This window comes from Cherax quadricarinatus, chromosome 3, assembly GCF_038502225.1.
Source record: "Cherax quadricarinatus isolate ZL_2023a chromosome 3, ASM3850222v1, whole genome shotgun sequence".
Taxonomy (NCBI): Eukaryota; Metazoa; Arthropoda; class Malacostraca; order Decapoda; family Parastacidae; genus Cherax; species Cherax quadricarinatus.
Genome location: NC_091294.1, coordinates 79,996,606 through 80,013,461, shown reverse-complemented (window position 1 = coordinate 80,013,461; position 16,856 = coordinate 79,996,606). Strand labels below are relative to the sequence as shown.

The following is a 16,856-nucleotide window of genomic DNA, read 5'->3' as shown; positions in this document are numbered from 1 at the left end:
ACAGTATAGTGTTATTATCATACTCAACATAACACAGTACACAGTGTTATTATTGTACTCAACATAACACAGTACACAGTGAGTGTTATTAACGTACTCAACATAACAGTGAGTGTTATTAACATACTTAACATATTTATTTATTTTATTTGTTTATTTATTTATTTAATGTCTTTGCAAACAGTACATTGAGATTGTGTATATACAATAGTGGGTTGCAATGCAAAGAGAGCCTCTATTATGCCTTGGCATTATGGGCCAACTTAACATTATTGGCTTACATTCTACTTAATACTAAGGAGTATATCATAGTTGTACAGTAGGATAGTAATTATTTCGTAGTTGTACAGTAGAATATTAATTATAAATGAATCAAAATTTGTATAATACAAAGATATACGTATTTATATTCTAAAATGCTTTTGTGAAAAACAATGATTCAATTATATTCCTGTCAACAATGGATAAAAGGTTCAATGTGATTGTTGAAGTTATGATGTGGGAGAACATAGGTGAGAAGTGTGTACTGAGTATTTAGCATTTAGTCTAGGGTGATTAAGTGGCTTTTGAGAAGAGTCTTAAATTGATTTTCAGACTGAGTTACTTTAATATCTTCTGGTAATGAATTCTATATTTTGGGGCCCTTTATGTGCATAGAGTTTTTACACAGTGAGATATGGACACGAGGTATATCAAAAAGAGATCTGTGTCTTGTGTTGCGGTCATGTGTCCTGTTTAGGTTGGTGAGAAGTTTAACACAGTGTCACTTTGACTTTTTCAAGACTTATCCTAGGTAATTTACATTGTATGATAATTGTATTTATGTACTCACCTATTTAAGGTTGCAGGGGTCAGTTCACAGCTCCTGGCCCCAAGTCACAGCTCCTGTCCCCAGGTCACAGCTCCAGTCTGTGAGTCACAGCTCCTGACCCTGAGTCACAGCTCCTGGCCCTGAGTCACAGCTCCTGGCCCTGAGTCACAGCTCCTGGCCCTGAGTCACAGCTCCTGGCCCTGAGTCACAGCTCCTGGCCCCGAGTCACAGCTCCTGGCCCCGAGTCACAGCTTGTGGCCCCGAGTCACGGCTTGTGGCCCCGAGTCACGGCTTGTGGCCCTGAGTCACGGCTCCTAGCCCCAAGTCACGGTTCCTGGCCCAGAGTCATGGCTCTTGTCCCCGAGTCACAGCTCCTGGCCCTGAATCACGGCTCCTGGCTCAGAGTCGCGGCTCCTGGCCCAGAGTCATGGCTCTTGTCCCCGAGTCACAGCTCTTGGCCCCGAGTCATGGCTCCTGCCCCAGAGTCATGGCTCCTGGCCCTGAGTCACAGCTCCTGGCCCTGAGTCACAGCTCCTGGCCCCGAGTCACAGCTCCTTGCCCCAAGTCACAGCTCCTGTCCCTGAGTCACAACTCTCCCTGAGTCACAGCTCCTGTGTATCTGTGCCTAAATAAAGTTACTATTATCCAATACTCAAATCTTCCAACTCTGACACACTGTATTACCTCAAGTGTTGGACTCACTCTTATGTGTGTGATGATTTATACCAATGTAATGCCATCTTGCCTAGCAGATTAAAGTATACATACATCTGTCTCTAAACATTTTGAAAGTTATATATGTTAGGGTAGCCACAATGTCCTTCATCTAATTTGGGTTATACCGAAGTAGAGAGGAAGTGATCAATAACATTTAGTTTTATTGTGGCCACTATATGCTGTATATACAGTATCTCTCTACACCTATATAAACTAATGTGGTAAGCTCCTCTCTCCTATGTGTGGGTTATTTATGTATTAAAGGAATGTCTTTTTGTTGCATCCATATAGACGTGTGGAATACATGTTGTCAATTTGTCAATGCCTCCTCCACTTCCTTCTCCTCCTTCTCTGTTTAACTTCTTGTCATGTACCTCTCTCTCTTCCTTGCATTATTTTCATCAGTTTAACAGCGTAATTAAACATTAAAAATTATAAGTCAACTTTCCCTATACTTCTTTGTTATGACTAAATATATGATAATTATGAGGCAGCAACAACCTGCTTGAACATGCTATCAGCAGATACTACAAAACTCTCCCAACTGCTCACAGGTACACATACAGCCTCTCCTCACTTAGCAACGTACTCGTTTACCGACGCATCGAACTTACACTGGGCTCTCTGACAAGTATTTATACCTAATTAATGTATATTAGAGCTGATTTTATTTCAATATACAGTGTTACCTCGGGATACAAACATTATACAGTGTTACCTCGGGATACAAACATTATACAGTGTTACCTCGGGATACAAACATTATACAGTGTTACCTCGGGATACAAACATTATACAGTGTTACCTCGGGATACAAACATTATACAGTGTTACCTCGGGATACAAACAATATACAGTGTTACCTCGGGATACAAACATTATACAGTGTTACCTCGGGATACAAACATTATACAGTGTTACCTCGGGATACAAACAATATACAGTGAACCCCCGGTTAACGATATTTTTTCACTCCATAAGTATGTTCAGGTGCCAGTACTGACCGAATTTATTCCCATAAGGAATATTGTGAAGTAGATTAGTCCATTTCAGACCCCCAAACATACACGTACAAACGCACTTACATAAATACACTTACATAATTGGTCGCATTCGGAGGTAATCGTTATGCGGGGGTCCACTGTACAGTGTTACCTCGGGATACAAACATTATACAGTGTTACCTCGGGATACAAACATTATACAGTGTCACCTCAGGATACAAACATTATACAGTGTTACCTCAGGATACAAACATTATACAGTGTCACCTTGGGATACAAACATTATACAGTGGTACCTCGGAATACAAACAGCTCAGAACTCGAACAATTATGTAAGTGTATTTATGTAAGTGCTTTTGTAAGTGTATTTTTGAGGGTCTGAAACGGATTAATCTAATTTACATTAATGCTTATGGGAACAAATTCGTTAGATGGTTGACACAAACTCACTACCATTATAGTAAGGTCCTCACTTAGTGACAAATTCGTTTAATGATGAGGTCTTAGGAATGGAACTCTGTTGTTAAGTGAGGAGAGACTGTATATGCATATGTATACCTGGAGGGTTGTTAAGTGAGGAGAGGCTATATATGCATATGTATACCTGGAGGGTTAAGTGAGGAGAGGCTGTATATGTATATGTATACCTGGAGGGTTAAGTGAGGAGAGACTGTATATGCATATGTATACATGGAGAGTTGTTAAGTGAGGAGAGGCTGTATATGCTTATGTATACCTGGAGGGTTAAGTGAGGAAAGGCTGTATATGCTTATGTATACCTGGAGGGTTGTTAAGTGAGGAGAGACTGCATATGCATATGTATACCTGGAGGGTTGTTAAGTGAGGAGAGGCTGTATATGCTTATGTATACCTGGAGGGTTGTTAAGTGAGGAGAGGCTGTATATGCTTATGTATACCTGGAGGGTTGTTAAGTGAGGAGAGGCTGTATATGCTTATGTATACCTGGAGGGTTAAGTGAGGACTGTATATGCATATGTATACCTGGAGGGTTGTTAAGTGAGGAGAGACTGTATATGCATATGTATACCTGGAGGGTTGCTAAGTGAGATGCTGTATATGCTTATGTATACCTAGAGGGTTCCTAAGTGAGGAGAGGCTGTATATGCATATGTATACATGGAGGGTTAAGTGAGGAGATACTGTATATGCTTATGTATACCTGGAGGGTTGTTAAGTGAGGAGAGGCTGTATATGCATATGTATACCTGGAGGGTTGTTAAGTGAGGAGAGGCTGTATATGCATGTATACCTGGAGGGTTGTTAAGTGAGGAGAGGCTGTATATGCATATGTATACCTGGAGGGTTGTTAAGTGAGGAGAGACTGTATATGCATATGTATACCTGGAGGGTTGTTAAGTGAGGAGAGGCTGTATATGCATATGTATACCTGGAGGGTTGTTAAGTGAGGAGAGGCTGTATATGCATATGTATACCTGGAGGGTTGTTAAGTGAGGAGAGGCTGTATATGCATATGTATACCTGGAGGGTGTTTTGGAGGTCAACAGCCCCTGCAGCCCAGTCCATGACCAAGCCTGGTGGTGGATCAGGGCCTGATCAACCAGGCTATTACTGTTGGCTGCATGTAACCCAACATACAAACCACAGCCTGGCCAATCAGGTACTGACTTTAGGTGCCTGTCCAGTGCCTTCTTGAAGACAACCAGAGGTTTATTGGTAATCCCCCTTATGTATGCTGGGAGGCAGTTGAACAGTCTTGGGCCCCTGACACTTACTGTGTTGTCTCTAGTGGCACCCCTGCTATTCATTGGGGGGATGCTGCATCTCCTGCCCAGACTTTTGCTTTTGTAGGGAGTTATTTTTGTGGGTAAATTTGGAACTAGTCCCTCTATGATTTTCCAAGTGTATATTATCATGTATCTTTCCCACCTGGATTCCAGGGAGTACAAATAAAGGGATTTCAACTGCTCCCAGTAATTTAGTTTACATTGCTGTGGTCAACACTGATATTATCACTAGTATTACTACTAATGGTTTTACATCTACTACTGTTACTGTACTACTACTAAATTATTACTATCAGGTGAATGGGGCAGAAGGTGTAAGGTGACTAACTCTCAGGTACCTACTTGCTTGCTAGGTGAATAGGGCAGCAGGTGTAAGGTGACTAATTCTCAGGTACCTACTTGCTTATTAGGTGAACAGGGCAGCAGGTGTAAGGTGACTAACTCTCAGGTACTTGCTTGCTAGGTGAATAGAGCAGCAGGTGTAAGGTGACTAACTCCCAGGTACCTACTTGCTTGCACACCACCATAGTGTAAAACTGCTGATCTATATAGATATATACATATAAAGGCAGGTAATTTTTTTTTGTTTCAAAAAATTAATATATTCATCATGGAACTGTTCGTTATATCAGTTATTTGCCATAGACGAACAAAATACAATTTTGAAGGTTAACGAAAACATTTGCATTACTCTGTTACTACATCACAATAATAACATGGCCTCGTATCATATTAAAGTGACCTAGCTTCAATCAGTATACAATACAGTACCAATGGTGTGCTTTTAAGCAATTCTGAAAATCCATCAAAAATGACTAAAAACACTGAACTATATTCAGTGATTTTTTGGGGGTTGAAAAATCTTTTTCTGTGAAAAATGGAAATTAGGCATGATGGAACTATCTGTTGGATAAACTTCCCACAAATGTGAAAAAACTCTGCATATACAACCTCTCTTCACGTAGTGACGTACTCGTTTACCAATGACTCAGACTTACGACCAGCTCTCTGACTAGCATGACTACCTCAGTAATGTATATTAAAGCTGATTTCCTCTATTCTGTTTATTAAGAACATAAGAACACAAGAAAGAAGAAACACTGCAGCAGGCCTACTGGCCCATGCGAGGCAGGTCCAAGTCTCCTACCAGCTTAAGCCAATCCCCCAACCTAGTCAGGTCAGGTCACATTCACTTGAGGAAGAAACACGGCAAACTGACCCAGTAACGCAAGCTAATCAGGTCCAACTCACACCCACCCACACCCACTCATGTATTTATCTACTGTGTTTACAATAAACACAGTAATATATTCTATAAACATTTAAAATACTAAAAATGTTATAAATGGTGCAAAGGCGACATTAAAACAATATCAAAGATGGTTGACACAAACCCACTACCATTATAGTATGCTCCTCACACAGCCACGAATTTATTTACCAACGTGGTCTGAGAAATGCAACTCTGTTGTTAAGTCAGGAGATGTTGTATAGCTTTCCTGGAGGGTTACAAGAGTTTTGATAACATAATTGAGCAACAAAAAGGGGCTTCAGACACTGAAGAAATGAGAGGAAAAAAATACAGCCTTGAACCATCTCTTTTTGTTTTAAAATACCTGTTTTTAGTACAAAATATAATTCAACTGAAGTGAAGTGGTTGTAGCTACCATGGTCTGTGTCCCATGGTGTGTCCCATGGTGTGTTCCATGGTGTATCCCATGGTGTGTCCCATGGTGTGTGATATGTACCTTCTTGTCTATATAACAACTGACTATACAAGAGAATTGGAGGAGGAGGATTCTATATAAGAGAACTGACTCTATATAAGAGAACTGACTGTATGAGAACTGACTATAGACTATATAAGAACTGAGTCTATATAAGAAATGACTATATATAAGAACTGACTCTATATAAGAGAACAGACTCTATACACACTATAAGGTTAATATAATCATGTTCTTTAAATATTTTAATTTATAAATGGCACTGGACAAAAGTTAAACTTATAAATACCATAACTCACAAAAAATTCATTGTAATCTTAAAAAATAATAAAATCATAGAGTATATTATTTAACAAAAGCCTTAGGCCTATTCAAATATATAAATATATACATCAGTGTATAGATGTGGGGTTTCAAGTCTATGTAGTGCACCATTGTTGATTCACAGTTTTAAATGGTTAATGGGGTTTCAAGTCTATCTAGTGCACCATTGATATTATTCCAATCATAAAGGTTTAACACACTTGATCAGAGACTAGCGAGGTTGTAGAGTATAACAGGTAGTCAGTAAGGTCACTGAGGATGTCGAGTATAACAGGTAGACTCAGTAAGGTCAGTGTGGATGTAGCATATAACAGGTAGAGTTAGTAAGGTCAAAGTGGATGTAGCATATAACAGGTAAAGTTAGTAAGGTCAGAGTGGATGTAGCATATAACAGGTAGAGTTAGTAAGGTCAGTGTGGCTGTAGCATATAACAGGTAAAGTTAGTAAGGTCAGTGTGGATGTAGCATATAACAGGTAAAGTTAGTAAGGTCAGTGTGGCTGTAGCATATAACAGGTAAAGTTAGTAAGGTCAGAGTGGATGTAGCATATAACAGGTAAAGTTAGTAAGGTCAGAGTGGATGTAGCATATAACAGGTAAAGTTAGTAAGGTCAGAGTGGATGTAGCATATAACAGGTAAAGTTAGTAAGGTCAGAGTGGATGTAGCATATAACAGGTAAAGTTAGTAAGGTCAGAGTGGATGTAGCATATAACAGGTAAAGTTAGTAAGGTTGTCAGCACCTGCACAAGTTATAGCCAACTCATCAACATCAAGTGATGACAAATAATAGATGGAAGAACAGAGGCCAGGTCATTAATAGTTAGGGACACCTTCAGCCTGGATATAGTCTGGGGAAAACATATTAACTCAGACACAGAAATGTCTCTCAGATAAGAAGTTTTTAAGGAAAAGTGGCAGACTGTCCCAGAGGCCTGAGGAATAAACTTGGGCCAAGATGTTATATTGCCATGAAGTGTCAGAAAAACTGTTTTAAGATAAAAAAAAAAAAAGACTGCAATAACCAAGTTGCTACTAGCAAAGGCATTAGGGACATAGGTATCTTCAGCAGAGTAAAGAGTTGATAGTGGAGTGGCCCTTGTGAAAACCAAATTGACAAGTGAAAAGACTATTGTGTGTCTCTAAATACCACTCTAAATGTTTATTTACTATATGTTCCATCACCTTGCAAACTGCACTGATAAGAGCAGTGGAACAATAGTGAGAGGCATCAGGCCCAAGTACCTGGTTTATGAAAAGGCAGAACAATGCAGTTTTCCACAGCTGGAGAAGAACCCCTTGAGACCAGACAAAATTAAAAAAAACATAAGAGAACATCAAGGGCTGACAGATGTAAGTGCTGGAGCATACAAATTTAAATGCCATCAGGTTCAGCTGCCAACGATCAACAAGCGGATTGTTGACTCTAGTTCTGGAAGCAAACAAGGCACATTATAAGACTCTTCTCTGCAAGAAGTGCAAAGGCAGTAACTCTCTGGCAGATTTGGAGGAAAAAAATGAGGGACATAGATGTAGCCCCTGAGAGATACAGACAAGATGATTTCCAGTTGCAGTAGCAACTTCAATAGGATTTGCAATGCTGACACCAGCACTTCTAAGAATGGAAGCCAGATTTGGAAAATACCTGCCACTCAGTTTCTGTATTTTGTCCAAACTGTACTCATAGAGGAAGCCGAAGTGATGGTAGAAACAATCCCGCCAACAAGTGTGTTTTGCTTCATGGATGACACAGCGGGTGACTGCCCTTACACGCTTACAAGCAAAGAGCCGCTCTGTGGTCCTGTTGTAATGATATCAGCCCCATGCAGCATGTTTCAAACATACTGCACAAGCATAAGCAGGAGACCACCAAGGCACACATTTCTGAGAATGTCTACTCAAGGTTTGATGTATAGAATGCGAACCCATAGTTAAAACAGAAGACAAAAAATAGTTGTAATACCTCTTCAGTTGAGGACAAACAAGGTTCCTCACTTTAAACAGTTTGATATGAGTAAAGGGCACAATTTGCCTGTTCAAAATGCTAACATGAGCTACAAGGAGGGCGAGAATATGAGTGGGAAGTAAGGATTGACTCAAGAAATTGTAATAACACAACTGCAAACGAACTGCGAGTTCATTACCCCCCCCCCATACCACGGTTTGGGTAGTAAGAAGGATAGGAATATGATCGCTGTCATGTAAATCTGGAAGCACAAGCCAGGTAAAGTTAAGTGCTGTTGATGAGTAACAAACTGAGAGATCTATACCAGAGAGAGTTTGAGTGTGAGGATCAAAATGGGTGGAAGTACCTGTATTTAAAACATGGAGGGTGAGAGAAGTGAGAAGAACCTCTACCTCACCTCTACGAGTCACAGTGAGACCCTCCCAAGAGGAAATGATGAGCATTAACCCTTTGACTGTTTCAGGCCCCTCTCTGAAACTGTCATTCTATGTCGCTCAATTTTTGAAAAAAAAAAAAATTATTTTTTCTTATGAAATGATAGAGAATCTTTTCCCGATGGTAATGACACCAAAAGTTCGAAATTTGGTCGAAAACTCGTGGAATTATGCTCCCGCGAAGTTAGCGGTCTTGGCGACATATGCGTATCGGCGATTTCGCCGACTTTGAGCCCTATTTTCAGCCAATTCCATTGTTCCAGTTGACCAAACTCATAGCTATTTCTATAGAACTCCATTTTATCTATCAGCTGAGTACAAGAAACCTCCCATTTACTAATTTGGACTACCCAATATGGTGGTCAGAAATTGGCAATTTGGCCAATTTCACACAAAATAAAAAAGATGCCAATTTCAAAATAGGGTCCAGAATAAACAAGGTAGACATTCGTGGCACTAAAATAACATATGCTCTGTTCATTAGTCACATCTCTAGGCCCCTCTTATATTATTATTGCTTTCTATTTTGATTTTTTATTCATACAAAAAAATACAAAATTTACTGTTATGCAGACGACTGCATTATTGTAAAAATGGTATAAATAATATCAGTGCACTAGTGAAAGAATATTAGACTCCCCAGTTGACGTGTATTGGACGTGTGGTGTGATTTATTTACTCTTGAACATTGGTAAAAATCGAACATTTCCGCTACTTTGAGCTCAGTTTCAAGGTCGTTTTCATCGTAAAAGTAATGAAAATCATCTGTATTTCTGTAATATGTTTTCCATTTTATCACCTAAGACCATGAAAACGCGAATACAACGATAAATACTATACGAAAATACACCTCAAAGTCGGCGTTTTATTCCAAAAAAACGATCAGAGTTTTTTTTTTCTCATTGCGCAATGTGTGCTGCAGGATTTTTTTTATGTGGTGCACACTGACCACACAGACCCATTCTCTCACATGTGGGCCTACCAGCTTTCTCCCACTTGATTTGAAGCCGCTAGAATTATTGAGTATATATACGTCAGAAACATTGGCTCGTAAGACGTATTTATACGTCGAAAACAGTCAAAGGGTTAAAATCACCTAATAAGAGAAGAGGAGATGATAGGGAAGAAACCAGAAATTCAACATCAAGAATAAATAATGTTTAAAAATAAAAAAGATACAAAGAACAGATTGCACACACACACACAGTGTAATGCAGAGTGCGGGTGGGATAACCTGAGACAGGAGGGATAACAGCAGAGGGTGATTTATGTTCTTGTAAACAGACACAAACATGGCTCAGCTGGGAGAGTAACACATCAGCCTTAGCCACACCATTAATAAGACACAAGACTGTGTGGCTTCACAGTTTTAAATGGTTAATGGGGTTTCAAGTCTGTCTACTACACAAGGGTCATTAAGGCTGCTAGAAGAGTCAACTCTGTGTATATATACACTGAGAGAAATATAGAGCCAGCTCTCTTATAAAGCTTAGTAAGAGAGCTGGCTCTAACTCTCACTAAACTTTAAACATGGAACTTTAAAGTTAATGGAACTTACCACTAAAAAATTTATTAATAAATCCTAACTTATCAGAAATAAACTTTAATATACACAAAAGAATTTTCTTTTTTTTTAGCTTTTCTCTCAAATTTCCAGAAAAGTTATAAAATTATGTATATGAAATATATATATATATATATATATATATATATATATATATATATATATATATATATATATATATATATATATATATATATATATATATATATATATATATATAATATAGAGGTATAGGCTTGATCCACTGTCTGGTTATCACTAGGCCTCCAGCAAGGGTAGGCCTATTAGATGACATTATAAGGCTGGTTGATCCACTGTCTGGTTATCACTAAGCCTCAAGCAAAGGTAGGCTTACAGAACATCACCATTGGCCTCTCAAACACTACTCTCAAGAGCAGGATCCATCAAGGGCACGTCCTCAGCGGCCCTCACACCAACATTTAAGTCATCACTGCCCTGTTTTATAGGCCTACTTCCTTGCTGTTGCTGTGTCAGGAGTTGCTGCTGTGCCTGCTGTGGTGCCTGCTGTTGTGCAGTGCGGGTGTGATCAATAGTGGCGTAAATAGTGGAGTCTTCAGCTGGTCGCAGGGCGCCATTAACACCAGGTCGACCGTGTTTCTTGCTGTGCTTATTACGTCCATTCTTGAAGGTCAGTTCTGCATACTCCACATCGTCCTTGTCCGTATTCTGTGGTGAGATACAGTTGTGAGACACTAGTGTGACACTATGGTGAGACACTGTGTGACAATGTGGTGTGACACTGGTGTGACACTGGTGTGACACTGTGGTGACACTGTGGTGTGACTGTTGTGCGACACTGTGGTGTGACATTGTGGTGGGACATGGTGGTAAGACACTGTGGTGTGACATTGTGGTGTGACACTGTGGTGTGACACTGGTGAGACACTGTGGTGAGACAATGGTGTGACACTGTGGTGAGACACTGTGGTGTGACACTGTGGTGTGACACTGGTGTGACAATGTGGTGAGACACTGTGGTGTGACACTGTGGTGAGACACTGTGGTGAGACACTGTGGTGTGACACTGTGGTGAGACACTGGTGTGACACTGTGGTGTGATACTGTGGTGAGACACTGTGGTGTGACACTGTGGTGAGACACTGGTGTGACACTGTGGTGTGACACTGTGGTGAGACACTGGTGTGACACTGTGGTGTGACACTGTGGTGTCTCACCACATAGTGTGTTACTGTGGTAAGACACTGTGGTGTGACACTGGTGTGACACTGGTGTGACACTGTGGTGTGACACTGTGGTGAGACACTGGTGTGACACTGTGGCGTGACACTGTGGTGTCTCGCCACATGGTGTGTCAGTGTGGTAAGACACTTTGGTGTGACACTGTGGTGTGATACTGTGGTGTCTTGCCACATGGTGTGTCACTGTGGTGAGACACTGTGGTGAGACACTGTGGTGTGATACTGGTGTGACACTGTGGTGAGACACTGTGGTGTGACACTGGTGTGACACTGTGATGTGACACTACCTCACTGATAATTACACAAATACTCTATATAGAACACCAACAAATCCTACTACTCTCAACATAGACAAAACCTACTTCAAGCTTTTTGAAAACCGAGCGTTAAATATCAAGGTGAACATATCAATAAAGGTTACTCCATTACAAGACACACTGAAGGCAAATTTCTAGGTCTCCACCTTGAGTGTAATCTTAAATTTCAGACCCACATCCAACATATAATTAAGAAAGCTTCCAAGACAGTAGGCATCCTTTCCAAGATACGATACTATCTATCCCAAAGGGCACTTCTTACTTTATATCACTCTAATATACTCTTACCTCACCTATGGTATTTGTTCTGGAGGATCTACCACAGCCAATCACCTTAAACCTTTAATAACTTAACATAAACTGGCAGTGCAGATGATCACAAACTCCTGCACCAGACAACACACCTCACCACTCTTCAAAAGCTTGAACTAAATTAACCCGTAAATGGTCCAAACGTATATATACGTTTTTTCAACATTTGAAAGTATGTAAAAAAAGTAGATCTTCTTTTTGTTTTTTTACATTTGAAAATGTGTAAAAAAACTTTGATCTACCTTTTTTTTTTTGTTATATTTGAAAATATGTAAAAAAACGTAGATCTGCTTTTGTAGCGCTACACGTGAACGTAGATCTGCTTGAACCGTTTACGGGTTAATATACAAAATATGTATACACACTTATTACTGTGCCTACTATATACGTATACAGAACATTAAACTCCAATATCAACCCTCTGCTCAAATTTCTCCTAGACAGTTATAACAGAACACACAGGCATAACACGAGGCACAGAACACTTTTTTGACATCCCTCGTGTCTATCTCATACTTTGCAAAAATTCAATGCACATAAAGGGCACCTAAAGCCAATAATAACCCAACAAAAAGCCGCAGTAAGAATAATCACTATATCCCATCCCTGGCAACACACCCCCACACTCTTCATAGATCTAAACTTACTCCCAGTTCAGTACATCCACACTTACTACTGTGCAATCTACATCTACAGGTCCTTAAATTCCAATATTAACCTTGACCTAAAACACTTTCTTGATAGTTGTGACAGAACCCACAGGCACAACACCAGACACAAACATCTCTATGACATTCCCCGTGTCCGACTAAACTTTTACAAAAATTCAATGTATGTCAAAGGCCCTAAAATCTGGAACACCCTACCTGAAAATTCTAAAACTGCAGACACATTCATCAAATTCAAAACTACCATCAGAAAACATCTCATCTCCCTGATACACCCTGTCAACTAATTATACGAATACCACCTGGTGGTTCACACTTACACTCACTCACCCATTTGACCATAAACAGAAATATTAATCTCAATCTCAAAATAATGAATCTTAACTAGTCATAAGTTGGCCTGTGATACTCCAATACTGAAACTATGTATAGTGCCAAAACAAAAGCATTCACATTGCTAAACTCACAAACTAGTATTTAGTCACTTAGCCATAATACCAACTTACCTCATAATTTTGTAATATTTTAAACGTAAGATTTAATTTAAGTCTGCCCGAAATGCCTAGCCATGCTAGGTGTTCTAGTGGTACACTCTGTAATTATTATTTTACTACATGTAAACCACACAATAACCAAATTCTGTAAACTCAGCATTGTAATCCTTATAGAGAATAAACTTTGAATTTGAATTTGAATTTGAAGATCTGGAACTCTTTGCCCGAACCAGCAGGAGGGGTGTTAATGTTACAGTTTTATAACTGTAGTGTAAAGCACGCCTCTGGCAAGACAGTGATGGAGTGAATGATGATGAAAGTTTTTCTTTTTTGGGCCACCCTGCCTTAGTGGGAAACAGCTGATGTGTTAATAAAATAAAATAACTTAAAAATCATCTCATCTTTCAATAATAACCATACCCACACTATGTTAATCTCTAACCAAATTTGAAGTTACTCTCCCAAATATTTTATTACACTTTATTGAATATTTGTAAGTTTGTCTAGACTTAAGTAGTGTAAAAGTATTAGGTTAAGTATGCTGGAGAAGCCTCAGCATTATAGTGGCTTTCTTTGTACCAATCATATTATGAAATGTCAACACGCACTGTAACCTTTGTAAAGAAATAAACTTTTGATGTGTTTGTTTTTGTAGTGTGACATTGTAGTGTGACACTGTAGCACTGTAGTGTGACATTATGGTGTGACACTGTAGCACTGTAGTGTGACACTAGTGTGACATTGTAGTGTGACACTGTAGCACTGTAGTGTGACATTTTGGTGTGACACTGTAGCACTGTAGTGTGACACTAGTGTGACATTGTAGTGTGACACTGTAGCACTGTAGTGTGACATTGTGGTGTGACTGTGGAAAATACTGTATGTATTTTCTGGAAATACAGTATTTTATATGTAAATTGATGGCCTATATTGTATTTAATAAAAATTATATTATAAAAAATGGGAAGCTCGGTGCCTGCGTGGATGAACAGAGAGACTCGCCATTGTGTTTTGAATGGAGTACAAACACGTTAATGTAAAGTGTATAATTTTCGTCGCTCTAGAGGTTATATTGGGCTTACACCTCTCAAATAGGAGCCAAAATTGTTGGATGTGCATTTCTGCATAATTTGAGCAGTAAATCGATGTACAGGACAGCTCCAGGAACCTCAGATAAGCTATCTAAATTATGTTTGTAATTCTGGCCAGTATTATCATCATAAATTTAGTTAGAGGGAGTTTTTTGAGTATTATACACAGTAATCTCCAGACAAATTGGTGAGTATTATGATTATAAATTCTCCTTCTGTTACATAAATGTGTATATGCAATCATTTATTAATTTTAATATAAAGTCCACAAAAATTATAATAATTTTACCAGAAATCCTGGTAAATTCATTTGCAATTATATAGGTCTATAGCAACTTGTGGATATGACAGTTGTAGGTATCGAAGGGGGACATTTCCGTGACCTAGGTCTCCCAAATTCCTACTTGTCTATGTAACTTTGATAAATAATAATTATCTTAGTTACCATTTACTGGTATGTACCTTATGTTACATCCAAGTAAATGTAATTTACTTGAATTTACTGTTGGTCTTTCTTGAACCGGAGGCAATAAGTCATTAATTAGTGAATTAATTACTTAATAATTATATGTGAAATGACAGAAGGAGGTGGATGCTAGGTCCACAAATTTACTTAATGTGTAGTGGATTATAATTATTACAATATTAATTTTGCTAAGCCAAGCCTGGATAGGATTATATTAATGTGCATAATATTAATTTTGATATGCCAAATTCTGGCCAAGATTTATATCAGTGTATGTGTAATTGCTAAGCTCAAGTGTAGCTAAGATTTATATTAATGCATTTAAAATTTATATTATAATTTTCTTACATGTGTAATTACTAAGCTCAAGTGTAGCTAACATTATTAATGTGTATTTAAAATTTATAGTATAATTTTCTTATATGTAATTGCTAAGCTCAAGTGTAGCTAGGATTTATTCAAAGGTAAGTTGTAATATTTACCTTTATGAAGTGCATAATTTAGTATATAATCAGTGTTATTAATTAAGTTGAATTTAATACATTGCATCATGGCTGAAATTGAGGAAATTAATGTAGAAGACAAACATATGGAATATAAAGCAAAAAAGCATCACTGCAAGCTAGAAAGGGGTATGTAACAAAAGCATACAATAAGTGTTTGGAATTAATGAATCAAGAAACTGTGAATACTGATGATTTAAAATTGTATTTAGATGCTTGAGGTAATAGATATGATACATACAAATTATATTACAACAAATATGAAGGAGATTTGTTAGTAAACTGTGTAGATGAGGCTGAAGTAGATCTCATAATTAATCAGTATTATGAATTAGAGGAAAAGATTCTTTCTTGTAAAAGTCAGGCCTTGAATAAATTAAAATGTGTAAACCAGGCAGTTAATCAATCTGCTCCAACAAATGTCTTTGCCAAAACTCCCAGAATTATGTTTACCTGTATTTAGTCCTGGAGAAAATTGGAAGGAGTTTTGGTCAATTTTTAAAGCAGCTGTGCATGATAGGAATGACCTAGCCTGAGTAACTAAATTATTTTACCTCAAAGGACAGGTAAGAGGAGATGCTCACATACTTATACAAGCCTTTCCCAATATAGATGATTCTTACAAAGAAGCAGTTGACTTGTTGAAGGTCACTTATGGTAATATAGAACAAAGTAGGTTGGATCTAGAGAATAGCATTGTTAATTTAAAATCTCAAGATCACACTTACAAAGGTTTACAGCAGTTTAGAGTTAAACTGGAGAGCACTCTCAAAACTTTAAGTAATAAATATAATCTGAAGGAATCAGACTGGTTATTGAGTGCCATTATACAGAATAAATTAAGCTGTAAAACACTTGAATGGCTCCCGAACAAGTATCACAAGGGTTATTTTGGTCTGGAGGAAATAAGACTAGGTCTACAAGAATTAATTGTGCAGTTGCAGACCAGCCAACTAACTCATTTTAAAGATGCAACACATAATAACTCTGAAGTATCTGTCAAGTTTCACAATGGGAATAATTATCCCAATGTTAATAATCAAAATTCATTTCCTAAAAAGAGTTGCATAGGTGCATATCAAGTAGCAGGAATCAGAAATAATGATTCTCCACAAGGTAAGAAGAATAAGTACCCTCCTAAGAGTAGCCCAGTTAATAAGAAACCAGTCAAAGAAAAAAGAGATTGTCTCTTTTGGAAGGGTACTCATTTTTCTAAGAATTGCAATGCATACAATTCATGGAATGATAAAGTTGAAAGATTGGAGGAACTTGGCAGAGGTATCAGATGTCTAGGTAATCACAATGTAAAGGATTGTCATGCCAAATTAAACAACTGTTATCAATGTCACAAAGGAAGATAATGCTGATAATGCTGATAATAATGATAATGCTGACAATCCAGACACAACAGTGGCTAATGTAAAAATTGCTGCTAATGTTAATAATGATGGTTTTGCTGAAGTAGCCTTACCTGTG

At 38.3% G+C, this 16,856-nt stretch overlaps 1 protein-coding gene across 6 annotated transcripts in view; it reads right to left on the bottom strand.

Moving 5' to 3' along the window:
- Window positions 1-2,317: 2,317 nt before the first annotated feature.
- Window positions 2,318-16,856, bottom strand: part of LOC128705091 (nephrin) — a 324,072-nt gene continuing 309,533 nt past the window's right edge. For 5 of the 6 annotated variants that reach the window (XM_053800326.2, XM_053800316.2, XM_053800332.2 and 2 more), the window contains exon 14: window positions 2,318-10,996. In XM_053800326.2, the coding sequence (XP_053656301.2) occupies window positions 10,685-10,996 (312 nt within the window). In that variant the 3' untranslated portion in view covers window positions 2,318-10,684. The remainder of the gene's footprint in view (window positions 10,997-16,856) is intronic. The other variant, XM_070093082.1, reaches the window with a different exon arrangement.